This window comes from Bufo bufo, chromosome 10 (genome assembly GCF_905171765.1).
Source record: "Bufo bufo chromosome 10, aBufBuf1.1, whole genome shotgun sequence".
In the NCBI taxonomy this organism is placed as follows: Eukaryota; Metazoa; Chordata; class Amphibia; order Anura; family Bufonidae; genus Bufo; species Bufo bufo.
In genome coordinates this window covers 84,608,033-84,625,513 of record NC_053398.1, presented here as the reverse complement: position 1 = coordinate 84,625,513, position 17,481 = coordinate 84,608,033, and the positions used below count along the sequence as shown (strand labels likewise).

Here is a 17,481-nt window from a genome sequence, read left to right as displayed (position 1 = left end):
TTAATTCTGGTGTTAAAACCTGGGCAAAGACCTTATATATTTCAAAGGGGAGGCCATCACACCCTGGTGTTTTTGCAGGGTTTACCTTACCCAGAACCTCGTTAATTTCTACGGTTGATATTTCTCTATCCAAATATTCCTTTTGAGCCTGGGATATCTTTCTCTAGACAATCTGGTCTAGGTATGAGTCCAACTCTATTCTTGAATATCGTACCCTAGTTTTGTAAAGTTCCTGAAAATACTCCATAAAAACCTTTTTGACTCCTTCCGGTGAACTAATTATTTTATCCTTATTATCTCTAATTGCCCCTAGCCAGGACTTACCTCTTTGATTTTTTACAATACTTGCCAAAAAAAATTCCGACTTTTTCTCCCTCTGAAGTACTGTGGGAAGTTAGCTGCGTTCTGATTGATCCTGCTAGTTCATGTGAGGAGAGCAAGGGCTTATGGTAAGTGAGGGAAATACAGGATGGCCTCAAGGAAGGGCAAAGATCATCACAGGAAGAGCAGCAAAGGAAGTTGCTGAAATGGAGACACAGAGAAATATGGTTGCTAAGTCTGAATACAGACATCAGAAAGGTAAAATTAGCTGAAAAATGCAGCTTCATGAATATCTTCCTTTCAGCATCACATATGTTGGGAATTTCATTTTTGGTAGGGAAATGGCAGTTACACTTTAAATGTGGTATTGTTGTAATCATATTGACCCAGAGAATGAAGGGTTTTGCCACATAGAGAACCCCGTAGAGACAAAACCTGTAAAACTGTGGGGGAATTGCTTTTTTTTTCCCATTTCCACCCCATTTGTAATTTTTTTCTGCCTCACACTACATTGTATGCCATATTAAATGGTGACATTAGAAACTACAACTTGTCCTTCAAAAAACAAGCCCTCATATGGCTTTGTGAAAAAAAAAAAAAAAAGTTATGGCTACGGGAATACAGGGAAGAAAAATGAAAATGCAAAAAAGAAAAACCTCCGGTATTCAAGAAGGGGGGAGGGGGTCAAGGCATACCATTTTTAGTAGGTCAAAATATTTGACAAATGTTCTTCACCTCTCGGCCCTATTTGTCTTAATCTCGAACACTAGAAGTTGATATTGCTTAAAGAGGTATTCCGTTTATATAAAGTTATTCCCCATCCACAGGATAGGGGATAACTGTTAGATTGGTTGGGGTCCTAATGCTAGGACCCCCACCAATCGCAAGAATGAGGGCCCCAAACCCTATGGAGGCCCTCTGAAATGAAGGAAGCTGGGGGTCCAAAATAAACGTGGCCATTCCATCAATTTCTATAGGAGTTCTGGAGATAGCCGAGCACTGTACTCGACTATAGCACCAGTGTGTGAGATGGGCCCAACCTCTTTAACGGGGTTGTCTCACGAAAAATATTCTACAGTTTTTAAACCAGCATCTGGATCTGAATACTTTTGTAATTGCATGTAATAAAAAATGTATTCAATATTTATTCAATAATTATTAAAAGTTATTCAATAAAATGTATCTGTATAGTGCCACCTGCTGTTCGTTTTTTTTCTTATTTCTTTGACCTGCTCACTAAGAAGGCCGCACCTCCTCAGTTTTATCCTTTCACTGCCTCCTGAGCTGTGATAGGGAGAGCCTGGACACGCCTCCTGAGCTGTGATAGGGAGAGCCTGGACACGCCCCCTGAGCTGAAGCAGAAAAGACACTCCTCTTGAGCTGTCAGCTTGATATAAATCTAGCAGAGCAATGAATGCAGAGATCTCTGGATCCATGGGAGGTACAGGGCTGGTTCTAGCTTTGTTAGAAAGAGATTGTCATGTACTATATGATGAATGATTTTCATTTTTTACATTAGTCATGGGATAACCCCTTTAAGTGCTTAAGAACTAACTGGGGGAGGGTGTAAGAGGTGAAACAAAATGTCTACAGAGAATGATGTCATATCTCTTCTTATTTGTCCTTAAGGTTTCAATATGAAACATGTCAATCATCAAACCTATTGCTTTTTTTTATTTATAATTTTAGCATCCTTTTAAAATGTATCTGTCCACAATTATTGAGATGTAATTAGTTTATTATATGTTCCCTTGTGAACTTCTTCGGTAAGTAGTATGTTTTACTTGGCTAGTGTCTGAACAAGTCTGAAGGCTAGTGCTACAAGTAAGGACTCTGACCAGTCAGATCATCGAAGTATTTCAGGTGACGTAATCTACAGCTAAATGCTGTATTGTAAGAAGACTGGACTGGGGCTGAACATCTAATGTATATCCACGAGCATCCATTCAAGAACTGTGGCATAGAGCAGAATATACTGCATTTGTCATATGATTCTACAATAATTGCTCCAAAGAAAAACTGCCTTTTGGTAACATATGCTATTTATTATGCTTTGGGCAACATTTTGCTGCTCTGCAAGATCCAGTCCAAAATATAAAAATAGGCTTCCTCTACATGCAGTTTTATAAAGCTTCTTATGAACCATGGGCAACCTTTTTAGAGTCACCCTAGTAAGGCATGCTAACGTCCAGTGATCTCTTTGCTCCTATATTAGCCAGAGCTGAAAGCTTCATCAACGGCAGCCGCCCCCCTCTCATCAAATTAAAGGGAACCTGTCACCAGGAATTTGTGTATAGAACTGAGGACATGGGTTGCTAGATGGCTGCTAGCACATCCGCAATATCCAGTCCCCATAGCTCTGTGTGCTTTTATTGTGTAAAAAAAATAAAAATATTTGATACATATGCAAATTACGGTAACCTGAGATGAGTCCTGTCCCTGACTCATCTCACATACAGGACTCATCTCAGGTTAATTTGCATATGTATCAAATTGTTTTGTTTTTCTTTACAATAAAAGCACACAGAGCTATGGGGACTGGATATTGCGGATGTGCTAGCGGCCATCTAGCAACCCATGTTCTCAGCTCTATACACAAAATCCCAGTGACAGGTTCCCTTTAAAGAGAGCCTGTCACCACACAGAGCAATGCAGTGTACAGGCAGCCTGTTATAGAGCAAGAGGAGCTGAGAACATTGATGTATAGCTTTGTGCAAAAAGATTCAGTAAAACATGTACTTTAATCTCTGCTCATTCTGAACTTCAGTTGTACACAGGGGCTGTCTTATCAGTGAATACTAGCATTCCTTGTGTAAGTGTATATACAGAGATAGCTGTCAGTCACTGAGAGTTGTGCATGGGCAGTGTCAAGAGCGGAGAATTAAATGTATAAATTACAAGTTTTGCTGTATCTTTTCCCCCAAAAAATATATAAATTTGTTCAGCTCCTTCTGTTCTATATCATACTGCCTACAGATTGCACTGCATTTTGTGGTGATAGGTCCTGACCTGCATTTTGAAAAGAGTTTAACCTGACCAGATATTTATGTCCATGGCATGAGTTTTTACTTTTTTTGGCTTTTAACTGCTTTTCTCACTTTTCACCCATCAGGATGCGAAAGATGGAAAGATTTATAATGAACAGAATTTTTTCCAGAGAGCAGCGAAGAAAACCACAGGTATCTCATTGCACACAATACCACATAAACATACTAATGACAGCATAAATGTCCCCTGAAATCACCAGATTTTCCTATAAGCCCTCCTCACTCTGATGTACTATTTTGCCACAGAGTGCTGGATGTTAAAGAGGACCTTTCATGTTTTTTTTATTTTTTTTTTAGCACCTTTATTTGTGGGGTACATTCCGCTGATGCTGCCATCATTGATATTTTTTTCAAATACCCCTCGCTTGCCCCATCGTGCCCCCCTGCAGTTTTCACACCCAGTATGTTAATACTGAGAATTAGTACAGGATGGAGGAGACGCCAGGGTTTCTCAGTGAGAAAAAAACTGCTCACTTTCTCCCTGGCTGGCACCCTGAGCGTCTCCTCCTCCTCCCTGTACCGATGCTCAGTATTAACATATTGGGGGTGAAAACTGCAAACAACAATGATGACAGCATCAGCTGAGCGTACCTTGCAGGTAAAGGTACTTAATTAAACAATACATGAAAGTTCCTCTTTAACACTATGGGGCACATTTATTAAGACCGGTGTTTTAGCTGGCAGTGGTTCCACCAAAGTTATGAAGAGGCGCAGGCCATCCAGCGCCAGTTCTAAATGTAAGGCAGCTTCCGAGCTGTCTTACATTTAGACCCTTTTCTACGCCTACAATATGTCCATGATACGGCCACAATTTTAGACCTGGCGTGATTGGGGCACGGTCGCAGATAGCGGCACAACTAACCGTTGTGCCACCATCTGTGCCTGAAATACGCCTAATTTAGCCAACTCCTTTACTGTTGCGATCCCTTGTGCTCATACAGATTCATGGTTTCTGTGCAGCAGATCGCTGTTTAGACCACACAATCTGAAGGCCAGAACATATGATCGGTGGTACCTGCATGAACCAGATCGGCGGCACATTTACATGGGCAGATTGTCCTGGGAACGGAGTGTGTGATTGTTTAAGAAAGGGATGTACATTTCCAAAAGAAATACTGGAACCTGTAATCATAACTGTTCTGAAGGAGGGATAAAATACCCTAGGTGTGCATGAGATTAATGTTAGCTAAATATGGTCCTGCTGTTGAGGCCCATTTTCATGGGGAGATTGTCTAAGGGTACTTTCACATTAGCAGCAGGGGACTCTGGCAGGCTGTTCCTGCGGGTGAGCAGCCTGTCGGATCCGTCCTGCCGCTATTTCACGTGTGCCCCCGGACTGCCGCTCCGTCCCCATTGACTATAATGGGGGCGGGAGCGGAGTTCCGGCGGCTGCGCACGGCGAGAGGCCGCCGGACTAAAAGTACTGCATGTCTTACTTTCAGTCTGGCTGCCTCTCGCCGTGCGCTTCCGTGCTGCTGCCGGAACTCCGCCCCCACCCCCATTATAGTGATGGAGTGGCAGTCCGGGGAGACACGTGAACTAGCGGCAGGACGGATCCGACAGGCTGTTCACCCGCTGGAACTAGCCTAACATCTGTTGTGGGTAAACTGAAGGTTTTCTAAGAGATGCTATCCTGGAGTGTCATAATGAAAATAATTATTTTAACACCATATCAGCATGGCTTCATGAGGGATCAGTCATGTCAAACTCATTTAATCAGTTTTTTATGAGGAGATAGGTTTTAGACTGGGGTGAGTCAGTGGATGTCATATCTTGACTTCTCCAAAGCATCTGATACTGTACCACATAAAAGGTTAGTATATAAAATGAGAATGCTCGGACTGGGGGATAATGTCTGTTTATGGGTAAGTGGCTCAGTGATAGAAAACAGAGGGTGGTTATTAATGGTTACACACTCAGATTGGGTCACTGTCACTAGTGGAGTACCTCAGGGGTCAGTATTGGGCCCTATTCTCTTCAATATATTTATTAATGATCTTGTAGAAGGCTTGCATAGTAAAATATCAATTTTTGCACATGACACTAAACTGTGTAAAGTAATTAACATAGAAGAGGACAGTATACTACTACAGGGGGGTCTGGATAGATTAGATGCTTGGGCAGAGAAGAGGCAGATGAGGTTTATTACTGACAAATGTAAGGTTATGTACATTGGAAGGAAAAATACATGTCACCAGTACATACTAAATGTTAAAACACTGGGTAACACTGACATGGAAAAAGACTTAGGAATTTTAGTGAACAGCAAACTAAGCTGTTGAAACCAGTGTCAGGCAGCTGCTGCCAAGGCCGGTAAGAAAATGGGTTGCATCACAAGAGGGCATAGATGCCCTTGATGAGAAGATAGTCCTACCACTATACAAATCACTAGTCAGACCATCCATGGAGTACTGTGTACAGTTCTGGGCTCCTGTGAACAAGGCAGACATAGCAGAGCTGGAGAGGGTCCAGAGGAGGGCAACTAAAGTAATAACTGGAATAGGTGGGCTACAGTACAATCAAAATTAGGGTTATTCAGTTTAGAAAAAAAACAACTGAGGGGAGATCTAATAACTATGTATATTAAGGGTCAGTACAGGGATCTCTCCCATCATCTATTTATCCCCATGACTGTGACGAGGGGACATCCTCTGCGTCTAGATGAAAGAAGGTTTGTACACAAACATAGAAGAGGATTCTTTACTGTAAGAGCAGTGAGACACTGCCTGAGGAGGTGGTGATGGTGAACTCACTAAAAGAGTTCAAGAGGGGCTTGGATGTATTTCTGGAGTGTTAAAGGTCCGCGATCCGCACTACCGCCAGCCCTGGCCTGTCACGACCCTTGGTTAAGTCGTGACTCTGTGTCTACACGTGTGGTTGCTGTTGGCAACGGTGTTTGCATGTGAGGCTTTTTCCCTGCATTGCGGCCTGGTAGCCCAGGGTATTGCGCGATGGGGGGTTCGCCGTGACATAATCACAAATAATAGCTCCGCAGTCGCGGGCCTTCGAAAGAGGGTGCAGCATGTATTGCCTGCCGTTTTCGGCATATATGCACGTTCTCCGGAGGGAGAGCGTTATGGGGTTCACCGTTAACGGCGCGGTTGGTGGCTTATTCCCCGCCACCTTGCTAACCGTGTCCGTGTTGGTGACCCCTCGTCCCTCTCAGAGTTCCTTGCTCTGGTCGTCTGCTGGCAGTATTCCTTGGTATACCTGCTCGGTGCTGGTCTGGGAATGTCTGCTGGCAGCGACCTGGAGTAGGAATGTTTCCCTGAGTTGGACGCGGTGTCCAGTGTCCCTTCTCCAGACTGCTTTGGTGGCTGGCTGCCTGAGACCTAGGTGTCGGTCCAGGTAGGTTGGCGGCAGTTCTGGAGGGAGATACGGGTACCTATCTGGCAGTGCCTCCAGTTGTTCTTTCCTCCAGTCTGCTTTGGTGGCTGACGACCTTTGTGACGGTCCAGGTTTGTTGGCGGCACTTCTGGAGGGAGACACTGGTGGTTATCAGGCATTGCCCCTCCCCCCCTCCATGTTGTTTGGCCCCACCAGCTTCACCTTTTCGGTTGGGGGGGGGGGGGATTTGAGGGGTGGGAGTGTCACGACCCTTGGTTAAGTCTTGACTCTGTGTCTAGACGTGCGGTTGCCGTTGGCAACAGTGTTTGCATGTGAGGCATTTTCCCTGGGTTGTGGTGTTTCCCCATTTTTGGTTTGCACAGGGTTAATGTTTTGTGGTGGGTGTGACCTCTGGCCTCTTTATATGTTGGTGTGTTTCTGCCTGAGGTCAGAGTTTGCTTGTCAGCCTGTGTTGGAGCTTTGCTCCCTGGCTGTATGATTGATGTCTGTGTGAGCCACCCTTATTTGTGATTCTGTTTCCTTTGCTGTGTCAGTTTGTCCCCTCCTGTGTGTTTCTGTTATTCCTCCCCCACTTGGTGTATGTAGTTTTGGTGAGGACCCTGTTTGGAGGTTCGCATGGTGGTGTGATTGCTCCGAAAGGGGCTTGATTTTCCAGAGGGTTTTAAGCGAAGGCAAGACTGTGGGTTTCCCAGCCTGGAGCCTCCGTCCATCTCTGCTGCGGCAAGTAAGTGTTGATAGCATTGTTATGTTGCTGTGTGACTTACCTGCCGTACTGTTTCACCCATAGTCTTGCATCCTGTCAGCTACTGGGCCTCTGGAGACGCCTGTCATCCGTGTCGTGGATGCACAGGTATTCTCTGCCCTGTCATCATCTGTAGGGCAATGCAGGGATTCCTAGATCTCTAGGCACGTGGGTATGAGTCCTCTTACCACTGAAGGGGGCTCATACAGTTAGGAGACTAGGGCCTGTTGAGGGAAGTGTTAGGAGGTAACCAGATCCCTTTTCCCTGCATTGCGGCCTGGTAGCCAGAGCATTGCGCGATGGGGTGGTTCCCCCACTCCCCGTCGTGACATGGCCATTAGCTGCCAGTGTCTGCTGTAGGAAACAGCAGGCACCCGGTTGCACCATCTTTAAAGACTCGACATGTGACTTAATAATATTGTCACATGTCAGGAAGGGGTTAAAAGGGTTTTCCTGGCTTCTGATAATGATGACCTATCCTCAGGATGTTGTTAAACATCTCACCCACTCCTATTAGCTGTTCCCTGAAGCCTTCAGTGCAGGAACTAGCACTGTGAATGGAACAGGAAGCACAGCTCAGTTTGAATTTTAGTGTTTGTGTCGGGTAAGTGAAGTTCAGCTCCCATTCACTCCCGGGCACATGGCCTAGTAGCAGCTCAGCCCCTTTAAAGTGAATGAGGCTGAGCTGCAATACCAAGCACAGCCACTATACTATGTACAGCGCTGTGCTTGGAGTGATGCCAGGAGTCGGCTGCGCTGCCGAGTTCTCCGGTGAGTGCAGCAGCTCCCTATAACAGTTGATCAGAGGGCGTGCTGGGACTCGGACCCCCGCCAATCTGATAATGATGATCTATCCTGATGATAGGTCATCATTATATTTAGCCGAAAATAAAATACCTATAAATAATCTGTATTGCAATAATCATATTAACCCATGCAATAAAGGTAATGTGTTATTTATTCTGAACTAGTATGAAGTGTTCTTTTCCATTTAAAAAAAATATATGTTGTTGTCTAAAACCTGGACTCATCCTATAGTCTGGTATGTCTTATATTACAACTAATACTGGCAATCTTTTAACTTGCCTGTTTTTTTTTCTCAGTTGATAAATGGAAAAATGTCCATGGTTGCCCAGGGCTGGGGATTCCAACTTGTATTGGATTTGGAGTACATACATGTTACAGGTAACAGCCAGCTTAGATTTGCTCTGCATGCTATAAAAACAAGTAACAATAGAAAAGAAAAATGTTGAATAAATTAAACTAAAATGAATTGGCAGGAGGATGATATACTTAAAGGGGTTGTCCGAGTTATGAAAAAAATATATATATCACTGAAAATCTGATGGGCAGCAATATATAACTAAGCTAAGCAAGTTTTATGCAAAAAAATATATATTCCTCATTTCCCTGGTTCATTTCTGGCCCTTGTTTACATGCAATAACAACAACCTCTGCCCCTCCCCCTGCTCTGCTAAGGGAGTGGATACAAGTTCTGCCCTGAGTGACATGTCTGCCTGCTGGGAGATTCAGCAGCATGTTGTATGTGTAGGACTACAAGTCCCAGCTGTATAATGACACTGCTAAGGGAGTGGATACAAGAGCTGCCCTGAGTGCTAGGAGAATCAACAGCAACTTGTAAGTGTAGAACTACAAGTCCCACCTGTATAATGACACTGCTAATACACACAGGATCTTTCCCCTACCTTCTTGTGCAATGCTCTCTCTAGTCTGTCAGCTCCTGTGCCCAGAATTGTCACTGCTGGCAGCTACCCAGTCTGTGCAGCTGAAGGGGTTAAGAATCCTAGGAGAGAGCAGACAGCCCGGCAGTGAAGGGGGCGTGGCCAGCACAGTGATGTCTCGTAAACAAACTTTATCAGAGCAGGGAGAGAAGCTGACATCACAGGTCATGTGACCCTCAGTCAAGTCTGATAAACCAGGCACTGAAGATGAGGCTACTTTCACACTACCGTTCGGGGCTCCGCTTGTGAGCTCCGTTTGAAGGGTCTCACAAGCGGCCCGAACGCATCCGTCCAGCTGCCAATGCATTCTGAGTGGATGCGGATCCGCTCAAAATGCATCAGTCTGGCAGCGTTCAGCCTCCGCTCCGCTCAGCAGGCAGACACCTGAACGCTGCAAGCATCGTTCGGGTGTCCGCCTGGCCGTGCGGAGGCAAGCGGATCCGTCCAGACTTACAATGTAAGTCAATTGACACTATATGGCTCAATTTTCAAACGAATCCGTCCCCCATTGACTTTCAATGTAAAGTCTGGACGGATCCGTCTGAAGCTACTTTCACACTTAGAATTTTTTCTACAATTATAATGCAGACGGATCCGTTCTGAACAGATCCCAAGTCTGCATTATATGAGCGGATCCGTCTGGGCAGACCCCAAACGGATCCGCTCTGAACGGTAGTGTGAAAGTAGCCTAAAGTGAGTTAATTGTAAAGTTGTTATATTTGCCTAGTTAGGAACATAGAAAGAACAAAAAAATAACTCGGACAACTCCTTTAAAGAGGTGAACGCTGCAGCCTTTTCCTATTAAGCCTGTGACATCACGTTTATCAGTCACATGACCTACCATCATTATAATCATGTGACATCCTGAAGCTCAAAGTGTCTGGCTTTTATCCAGTGGTTACCATTACAGGCCTTTATAGTATTCATTAGTGAATACTGTAATAGACCTACCTTATGGGATCGATGTCCTTGCACATCTGGCCTTATGTCAAATCTTGATGTACACGAACAGAAGCTGTAAAACTAGTGATACCAAGGTGTACCCCCTCCTCAGCTCTCACACAGCTTCATTGAAAGAAAACTTATGGGTGTCAGAATATGGCGACACAAAGCAATTTAAAATATGTATCACAAGTAGCAAAATATAGTAATAACTATATAAATTAGGCATTCTTGCAATTATGCTCACAGAATAATCAAGTCATATCATTTGTACTGCATGGTGAGCGCTGTACAATACTAAAACAAAAAAAAGGCAGAATTGTGTTATTTTTCACCCCACAAATCATTTCTTACAATTTTGCAGTATATTATATGGCACATTACATGGTGCTAAAAAAGTCATCTTTTTATGCAAAAAAAAAAGTAGCTCTTATATGGAAAAAATAAAAGCTATGACTCTTGGAAGGAGAAGGGGAAAAATAGAAAACATTGTTGCCAAAATTGGCTTGGTCCTGAAATGGTCAGAGTTTAGTTAATACTAGAGATGGGCGAACTTCTTTAACCCTTTTCCATCCGCCGCACGTAAAAATAAGTCGACGGTTGGGCGTTTAAGAATGGAAATTAAATATTTTTTCCATTCCATCCACCATGACGACCACAAGTGAGAGCTGACCCTTGACCTCTGTAGGGACAGGAATACACAGAGAGAGTTTAAAACACCCCCTCCCCTCTCCTCCCTCTGTGTTTTCCTGTCCCTACGGGGTCAGTATGCATAGAGGCCTCCCTATGGGGAGGTGAAGTTTTATTGCTTTTACCTTCATCTCCTGCTGCCTTCCCGCGGCAGGGGCTAAGGCTGGGCAGCGGGGGCAACCTGGACGCTCGCTCTGGCTTATGCTGGGGCGTGCGCTCCTGCTACTAATATCGCAGTCCTCCTTTCACTTCATGTAAGAAGCAGACGGCTGATGTCGGAACCACGTGGGACGCGCGCGTGTATGGCTGAGGTGCTGCGCTATATCGTTCCTTATGGCCGACTTGCGGGGGGGCGGAGCTCTGTCACACCATGTCAGGGCACACCATTATGACCTAACCCCTCAGATGAACAGCGTAAAAAATAAAAACTGTGCTAAATAAACCATTTTTTGTCACCTTACATCACAAAAAGTGTAATAGCAAGCGATCAAAAAGTCATATGCACCATAAAATAGTGCCAATCAAACCGTCATCTCATCCCGCAAAAATCATACCCTACTCAAGATAATCGCCCAAAAACTGAAAAAAATATGGCTCTTAGACTATGGAAATACTAAAACATGTTTTTTTTTTTGTTTCAAAAATGAAATCATTGTGTAAAACGTACATAAATAAAAAAATTGTATACATATTAGGTATCGCCGCATCCGTGACAACCTGCTCTATAAAAATACCACATGATCTAACCTGTCAGATGAATGTTGTAAATAACAAAAAAAAAACGGTGCCAAAACAGCTATTTCTTGTTACCTTGCCTCACAAAAAGTGTAATATAGAGCAACCAAAAATCATATGTACCTTTAAACTAGTAATTACAAAACTTCCACCCTATCCCATAGTTTCTAAAATGGGGTCACTTTTTTGGAGTTTCTACTCTAGGTCTGCATCAGGGGGCTTCAAATGGGACATGGTGTCAAAAAAAACAGTCCAGCAAAATCTGCCTTCCAAAAACCGTATGGCATTCCTTTCCTTCTGCGCCCTGCCGTGTGCCCGTACAGCAGTTTACGACCACATATGGGGTGTTTCTGTAAACTACAGAATCGGGGCCATAAATATTGAGCTTTGTTTGGCTGTTAACCCTTGCTTTGTAACTGGAAAAAAAATATTAAAATGGAAAATCTGCCAAAAAAGTGAAATTTTGAAATTGTATCTCTATTTTCCATTAATTCTTGTGGAACACCTAAAGGGTTAACGACGTTTGTAAAATCAGTTTTGAATACCTTGAGGGGTGTAGTGTCTTAGGCCTCTTTCACACGAGCGTGTCCGTATAAGGTCCGGATGCGTTGCGGCAAACCCGCGCGAGTAGGTACGCAATTGCAGTCAGTTTTGACTGCGATTGCGTTCCGTTGTTCAGTTTTTATCACGCGGGTGCAATGCGTTTTGCACGCACGTGATAAAAAACTGAATGTGGTACCCAGACTCGAACTTCTTCACAGAAGTTCAGGTTTGGGTTCAAGGTTGTGTAGATTGTATTATTTTTCCTTATAACACGGTTATAAGGGAAAATAATAGCATTCTGAATACAGAATGCATAGTATAATAGGGCTGGAGGGGTTAAAAAACAAATAATAATTTAACTCACCTTAATCCACTTGTTCGCGCAGCCGGCATCTCTTCTGTCTTCTGTGAGGAATAGGACCTTTGATGACGTCACTACGCTCATCACATGGTCCGTCACATGATCCATCACCATGGTGATGGATCATGTGATGGACCATGTGATGAACCCATGTGGGTGCATAAGGTCCCACACGAGTTTCCCGCTAACGCCCAGAGTGGGGGGACATTCTGGGGGTTCAAGACGGGAATCTCACCCCTCGTACACACAAAATTTGTAAGTGTACCCTGAGGTACTCTCACAAAATTTGTACATTTTCACGCCATACCTCGCCCACTTAGTGGGAATTTATTGGCGGAAACTGAGTCTCCCCTTAAAAGCAACGAGAGACTCATCAACCGCGACCTCCTTTCCAGGTACGTATGCCTGCGCAAATTTGGCCCCGAAGTGATCGATGACCGGCCGTATCTTATACAGATGGTCATAGGCAGGATCACCTTGGGGGGGGGGGGGGGTCATGCTGCATTATTTGCATAATGGAGGCATTTCCGGATGGCCTCAAACCGGGGGCGTGTCATGGCCATACTGTAGAGTGGGGTCTGGTAGAGGACGTCCCCACTTCAGTAATGCCTGACACTAGGTTTTTGGACTAGACCCATGTGCAGCACGAGGCCCCAAAACGTCCTAATCTCGGCTGCACTGACCGGCGTCCAGCCACCGGGTCTAGCCAAAAAGGAGCCCGGGTGCTGAGCAACGAACTGTTGGGTGTACAGGTTCGTCTGCTCCACCATCAGATTCACAAATGGGTCACTGAAAAAAAAACTAAAAAAGTCAATTTCAGTGAAGCCCACTGTGGGAATCTGGATTCCTGGATTGCCAACAAAATCCGGAATCTCTGGCTCAAAATCCACTGGGGGACACCAGCTAAGTTCACCGGTAGGGGTTCCGGTGGGCTTATTTGGTGGGCCGGGAAACCAGTACGAACCCCTGGGCGGCTCGTACTGGTGTGGGCCACAGGGTCCCTAGCATGATGAGGAGGAGGATGCGGATGACAAGAGGAACGTGGGGTCATCCTCATCCTTACTGGGGCTCTCTGAGTCGGGCAAGTGGCAGCACTCCTGGGTGGGTCTAGGGTCTCACAGCTAAGTGCTGTGGACCCCAACCACCAGAAACTATAAATCAGATAAAGTTTTTTTTTTTGTTTTTTTTTCCTAACTAACTCTCCCTTCTATCCCTGCCTAATCGTGCCTCTCCCTCACTGACCCTAACCTACCTGGAGGGTGATGATTGCAGGAGGGTGATGGGTGCCGACGGGGGGGATCACAGGAGCTGGTGCAGAACGGTGCAGGAGCAGCAGCAGGAAAAGTAGGGGAGAGTTGAGCGCCGGGAGTTTGAATCTCCCGCCTCTCTCCCCGCACCAATCGGCACCAAAGACAGCACCACCGCCCCCAAATGCTCGGACTGTGATTGGTGGTGTGTAATCACACCACCGATCACCGTCCCTTTCCGGTTCATCGGGTCACCGGAAACCCGAATGGACCGGAAACGCAGCAAACCGCAGGTCTGAATTGACCTGCGGTTTGCTGCGATCGCCGATACGGGGGGGGGGGTCACATAACCCCCCCCCCCCGGGCGTTGTGACAGGATGCCCGCTGAATGATTTCCGCAGACATCCTGTTCCTATTAACCCCCGCCGCGCCGCAATCTAGTTTTAAAGTTATGACGTACCGATACGTCATGGGTCCTTAAGAACTCGGCAAACATGCCGTACCGGTACGTCATAAGTCCTTAAAGGGTTAAAAAGTTGGTTTTTGAAGATTTCTGAGAAATTTCAAGATTTTCTTCTAAACTTCTAAGCCTTGTTACGTCCCCCAAAAATAAAATGTCATTCCCAAAATTATCCAAACATGAACTAGACATATGGGGAATGTAAAGTAATAACTATTTTTGTAGGTATTAATATGTATTATAGAAGTAGAGAAATTGAAACTTGAAATTTTTTTTGGCAAATTTGGTATTTTTTTTATAAATAAAAATGAATTTTTTTGACTCCATTTTACCAGTGTCATGAAGTACAATATGTGAGGAAAAAACAATCTCAGAATGGCCTGGATAAGTCAAAGCGTTTTAAAGTTATCACCACTTAAAGTGACACTGGTCAGATTTGCAAAAAATGGCCTGGTCCTGAAGGTGAAAATGAGCCCGGTCCTTAAGAGGTTAATATCATAAACTATGCGATTACCGTATCCATAGCTATATATGTCAGTGTCACTCTGGCATTATTTGCTATTGCTGTCTTTGCTTTAAAGACCTTGAAAATAGAAAGAAAAATAAATTTAGGCCATGTTGAGCACTTTTGATTTGGGTCGAATGTATTTGTGCCCAAATCTAATTTTTCAATTGATTTATTAGAATTGGACTCAAATTTAATCTTAACAAATTTGCTCATCTCTAAACAGCACTTGATTCCCAAGCTGAGGTCGCAATCCACTGTAACTTAGCAGTCCCCTGACTTTTCTAAGCTAGTCGTTTTACAACAGCAAACACCACTTGTGAAGTCAACCTCATAGTGCCCAGCTTCACAGTTCTGCTGACAGTGAGATTGTAAAGCTTACTGAAACTTATGGTCAAAAAGAAATGTATTAACTTTGGGGTAATTAATAACAATAAGATTAATTTCCCAAAAACTCATATAATGTTTTTAGTATTAAATTGACAGGTTTTTGGTGTTTCCTGCACTGGGACAAAATCTTCAGACTGTCATCAATGAACTCCATGGTCAACTACCTGAGATAGCGGTTTATCAGATTCTGTACAGAATGGTGCGTAATCATGATTTTATTTTCTACAACGTGCATATGTAATGTAAAAGCGTAAATATAACACTGGAAAACTGGCAAGCAAAACCATTATTAATAAAAAATTATGTATTTTTTTACATTTGGGTATTTTATATGGAAAAATAATCCTCTTTGGCATGATATGTAAATGCTGCTCATCACAATACTAACATTTACTGTGTGGTGCAAGTGGCATCGCTAAAGAACAGTGGCACTCTTAGCCTGGCTGGGACGTACAGCTTGTTAATAGCAGCAGCATTTGTTAGCAGTTTCAAAAATCTAAAAAGGGTCTTAGCAGTGAAAAAAAAAAAGCCTGATGGAATTTGGTAAATGACTGTGATGGCACAGTAGGGGTGGGGGAAGATGAAGCAAAAATGGTCACTTCAAAAGAAAGAACTTGCCTCATCCAGCCCTTCAGTGACTTTATTGTAGACCGGAAACCCCTAATATTGCATTTCTTCATTGTCTTTAAAGGGAACCTGTCACCATGAAAGTGAAAAATAGCAGCATATTATAGAGCAGGAGAAGCTGAACAGATTGATATATAGTTTTGTGGGGAAAGATTCAGTATAACTTGTATTTCATTCACTTCATTCTTTCTGGGCTTTGAAGTCCAGGAGGTCTTATCAGTGATTGACAGCTATCTCTGTATACACAGTCATAGAGGGAAGGCTGTCATCACTAATAGGACCGCCTCCTGGACATCAAAGCCCAGAATAAGCAGGAAGCTACAACTATATAGCAATCTGCTCAGCTACTCCTGTTTTATAAAATGCTGCCTGCACCTAAAACAACATGTTCAACGTGACAGGTTCCCTTTAAAGTTGTGTTCAGTTCTTTGTAAATTACTACTTCATACCAATACACATTGGAGCTGGACAAGTAAATAAGTCATCCAAGTGTGATCAGCCAAGGATCTTAGCTGTATGGGGGCCTTTTGACATTCTTCTCCAAAAGCAAGGGTGACTGGAAAGACAGATTTGCATGTTGGATTTCAAAAAACCTAAGCCTTTGCCCCCGCACAAAATAAGTAGCTGTTTTCAGTGGTTTGGCAGCTGTGTATTGACCTCTCCCTATTACAATAAACATGCATCCCAAGGAGAGCTTGTAGAAATGGCTGTCAGCTGAAGAAGTTCACATGTCCGTTATCAACAAAGCCTTAAAACCTTAAAGAGGACCTTTCATGGTTCCAAACATTATAAACTAAGTATCAGGATACGTAGGGCATAGTGCAGGGATGTAGCTGCACTTACAATTTTTTCTGGGCACCGCTCCGTTCGCCCGCTGTGGCCCTCGTTGTATTCTCCTGCCTGGTATGCTAATTTTAGCATCAGAGCAATGAGGAGGTGACTGGGTCTTTCTCCATGGGTGTTTCCTTCTCCCTGGCTGTAGCACTGTCCAATCACAACAGAGAGCGTCACAGCCAGGGAGAATGTTTTTTATAATGTTTGGACCCATGAAAGGTCCTCTTTAAAGAGTAACTACCGTAATCCATTGCATCAAATTTTTATATGATGCCTTGAAAAAAACTTTTCCTAATATACTTTATTTATTAATTTTGTATTTTTCTTAGTCTTTTTCCTACTAAAACCGCACCATTCACTGTGCGCTTAAAACTCAGTTCTCTGTAAACTGCTTAATGCTCAGCAGTGCATGGAGTCTGGACTCTGAAATTTATGAATAGGTCCACAGCAGCGCTGCGAGTATGGTAAGGAGCACACATTGCTGCTCCTCCCCGTATCCCTGGAGGATTACTAACTCCTGGCATAGAACATGGGTACAGAGTACTTTGCCAGGATTAGCTGAGCGGAGTGGGCTCCTGCTTCTGCCTGCTCCGCTAAGCCAAGAGAACTGCATGTCAGCTCTTAGCTTAGCGGAGCTGGCAGGAGCCCGCTCCGCTCAGCTAATCTTGGCATAGTACATGGGTACATAGTACCCATGTGCTATACCAGGAGTTAGTAATCCTTTGGAGGGTACGGAATTTGCGCTCCTGCCCGTACTCACAGCATTGCTGCGGCCCCATTCATAAATTTAACACGCTGTCAATGGTGTACAGAGAACATAGTTTTAAGCGCACAGTGAATGGTGCACTTTAGGTAGGAAAAGGACTAAGAAAAATACTAAATTAATTAATAAAGTATATTAGAAAAAGGTTTTATTAGGGACATCATATTAAAATTTGATGCAAAGG

At 43.9% G+C, this 17,481-nt stretch overlaps 1 protein-coding gene across 3 annotated transcripts in view; it reads left to right on the top strand.

Annotated features, from left to right (window-relative positions):
• Positions 1 to 17,481, top strand: part of VRK3 (VRK serine/threonine kinase 3) — a 244,157-nt gene that overhangs the window by 100,105 nt on the left and 126,571 nt on the right. For all 3 annotated transcript variants that reach the window (XR_005774582.1, XM_040410144.1, XM_040410143.1), the window contains 3 exons: positions 3,434 to 3,500; positions 8,562 to 8,643; positions 15,170 to 15,272. Coding sequence is in view for 2 of the 3 variants with exons in the window: in XM_040410144.1 (XP_040266078.1) it covers positions 3,434 to 3,500; positions 8,562 to 8,643; positions 15,170 to 15,272 (252 nt within the window). In the remaining variant the exon portion in view is untranslated. The remainder of the gene's footprint in view (positions 1 to 3,433; positions 3,501 to 8,561; positions 8,644 to 15,169; positions 15,273 to 17,481) is intronic.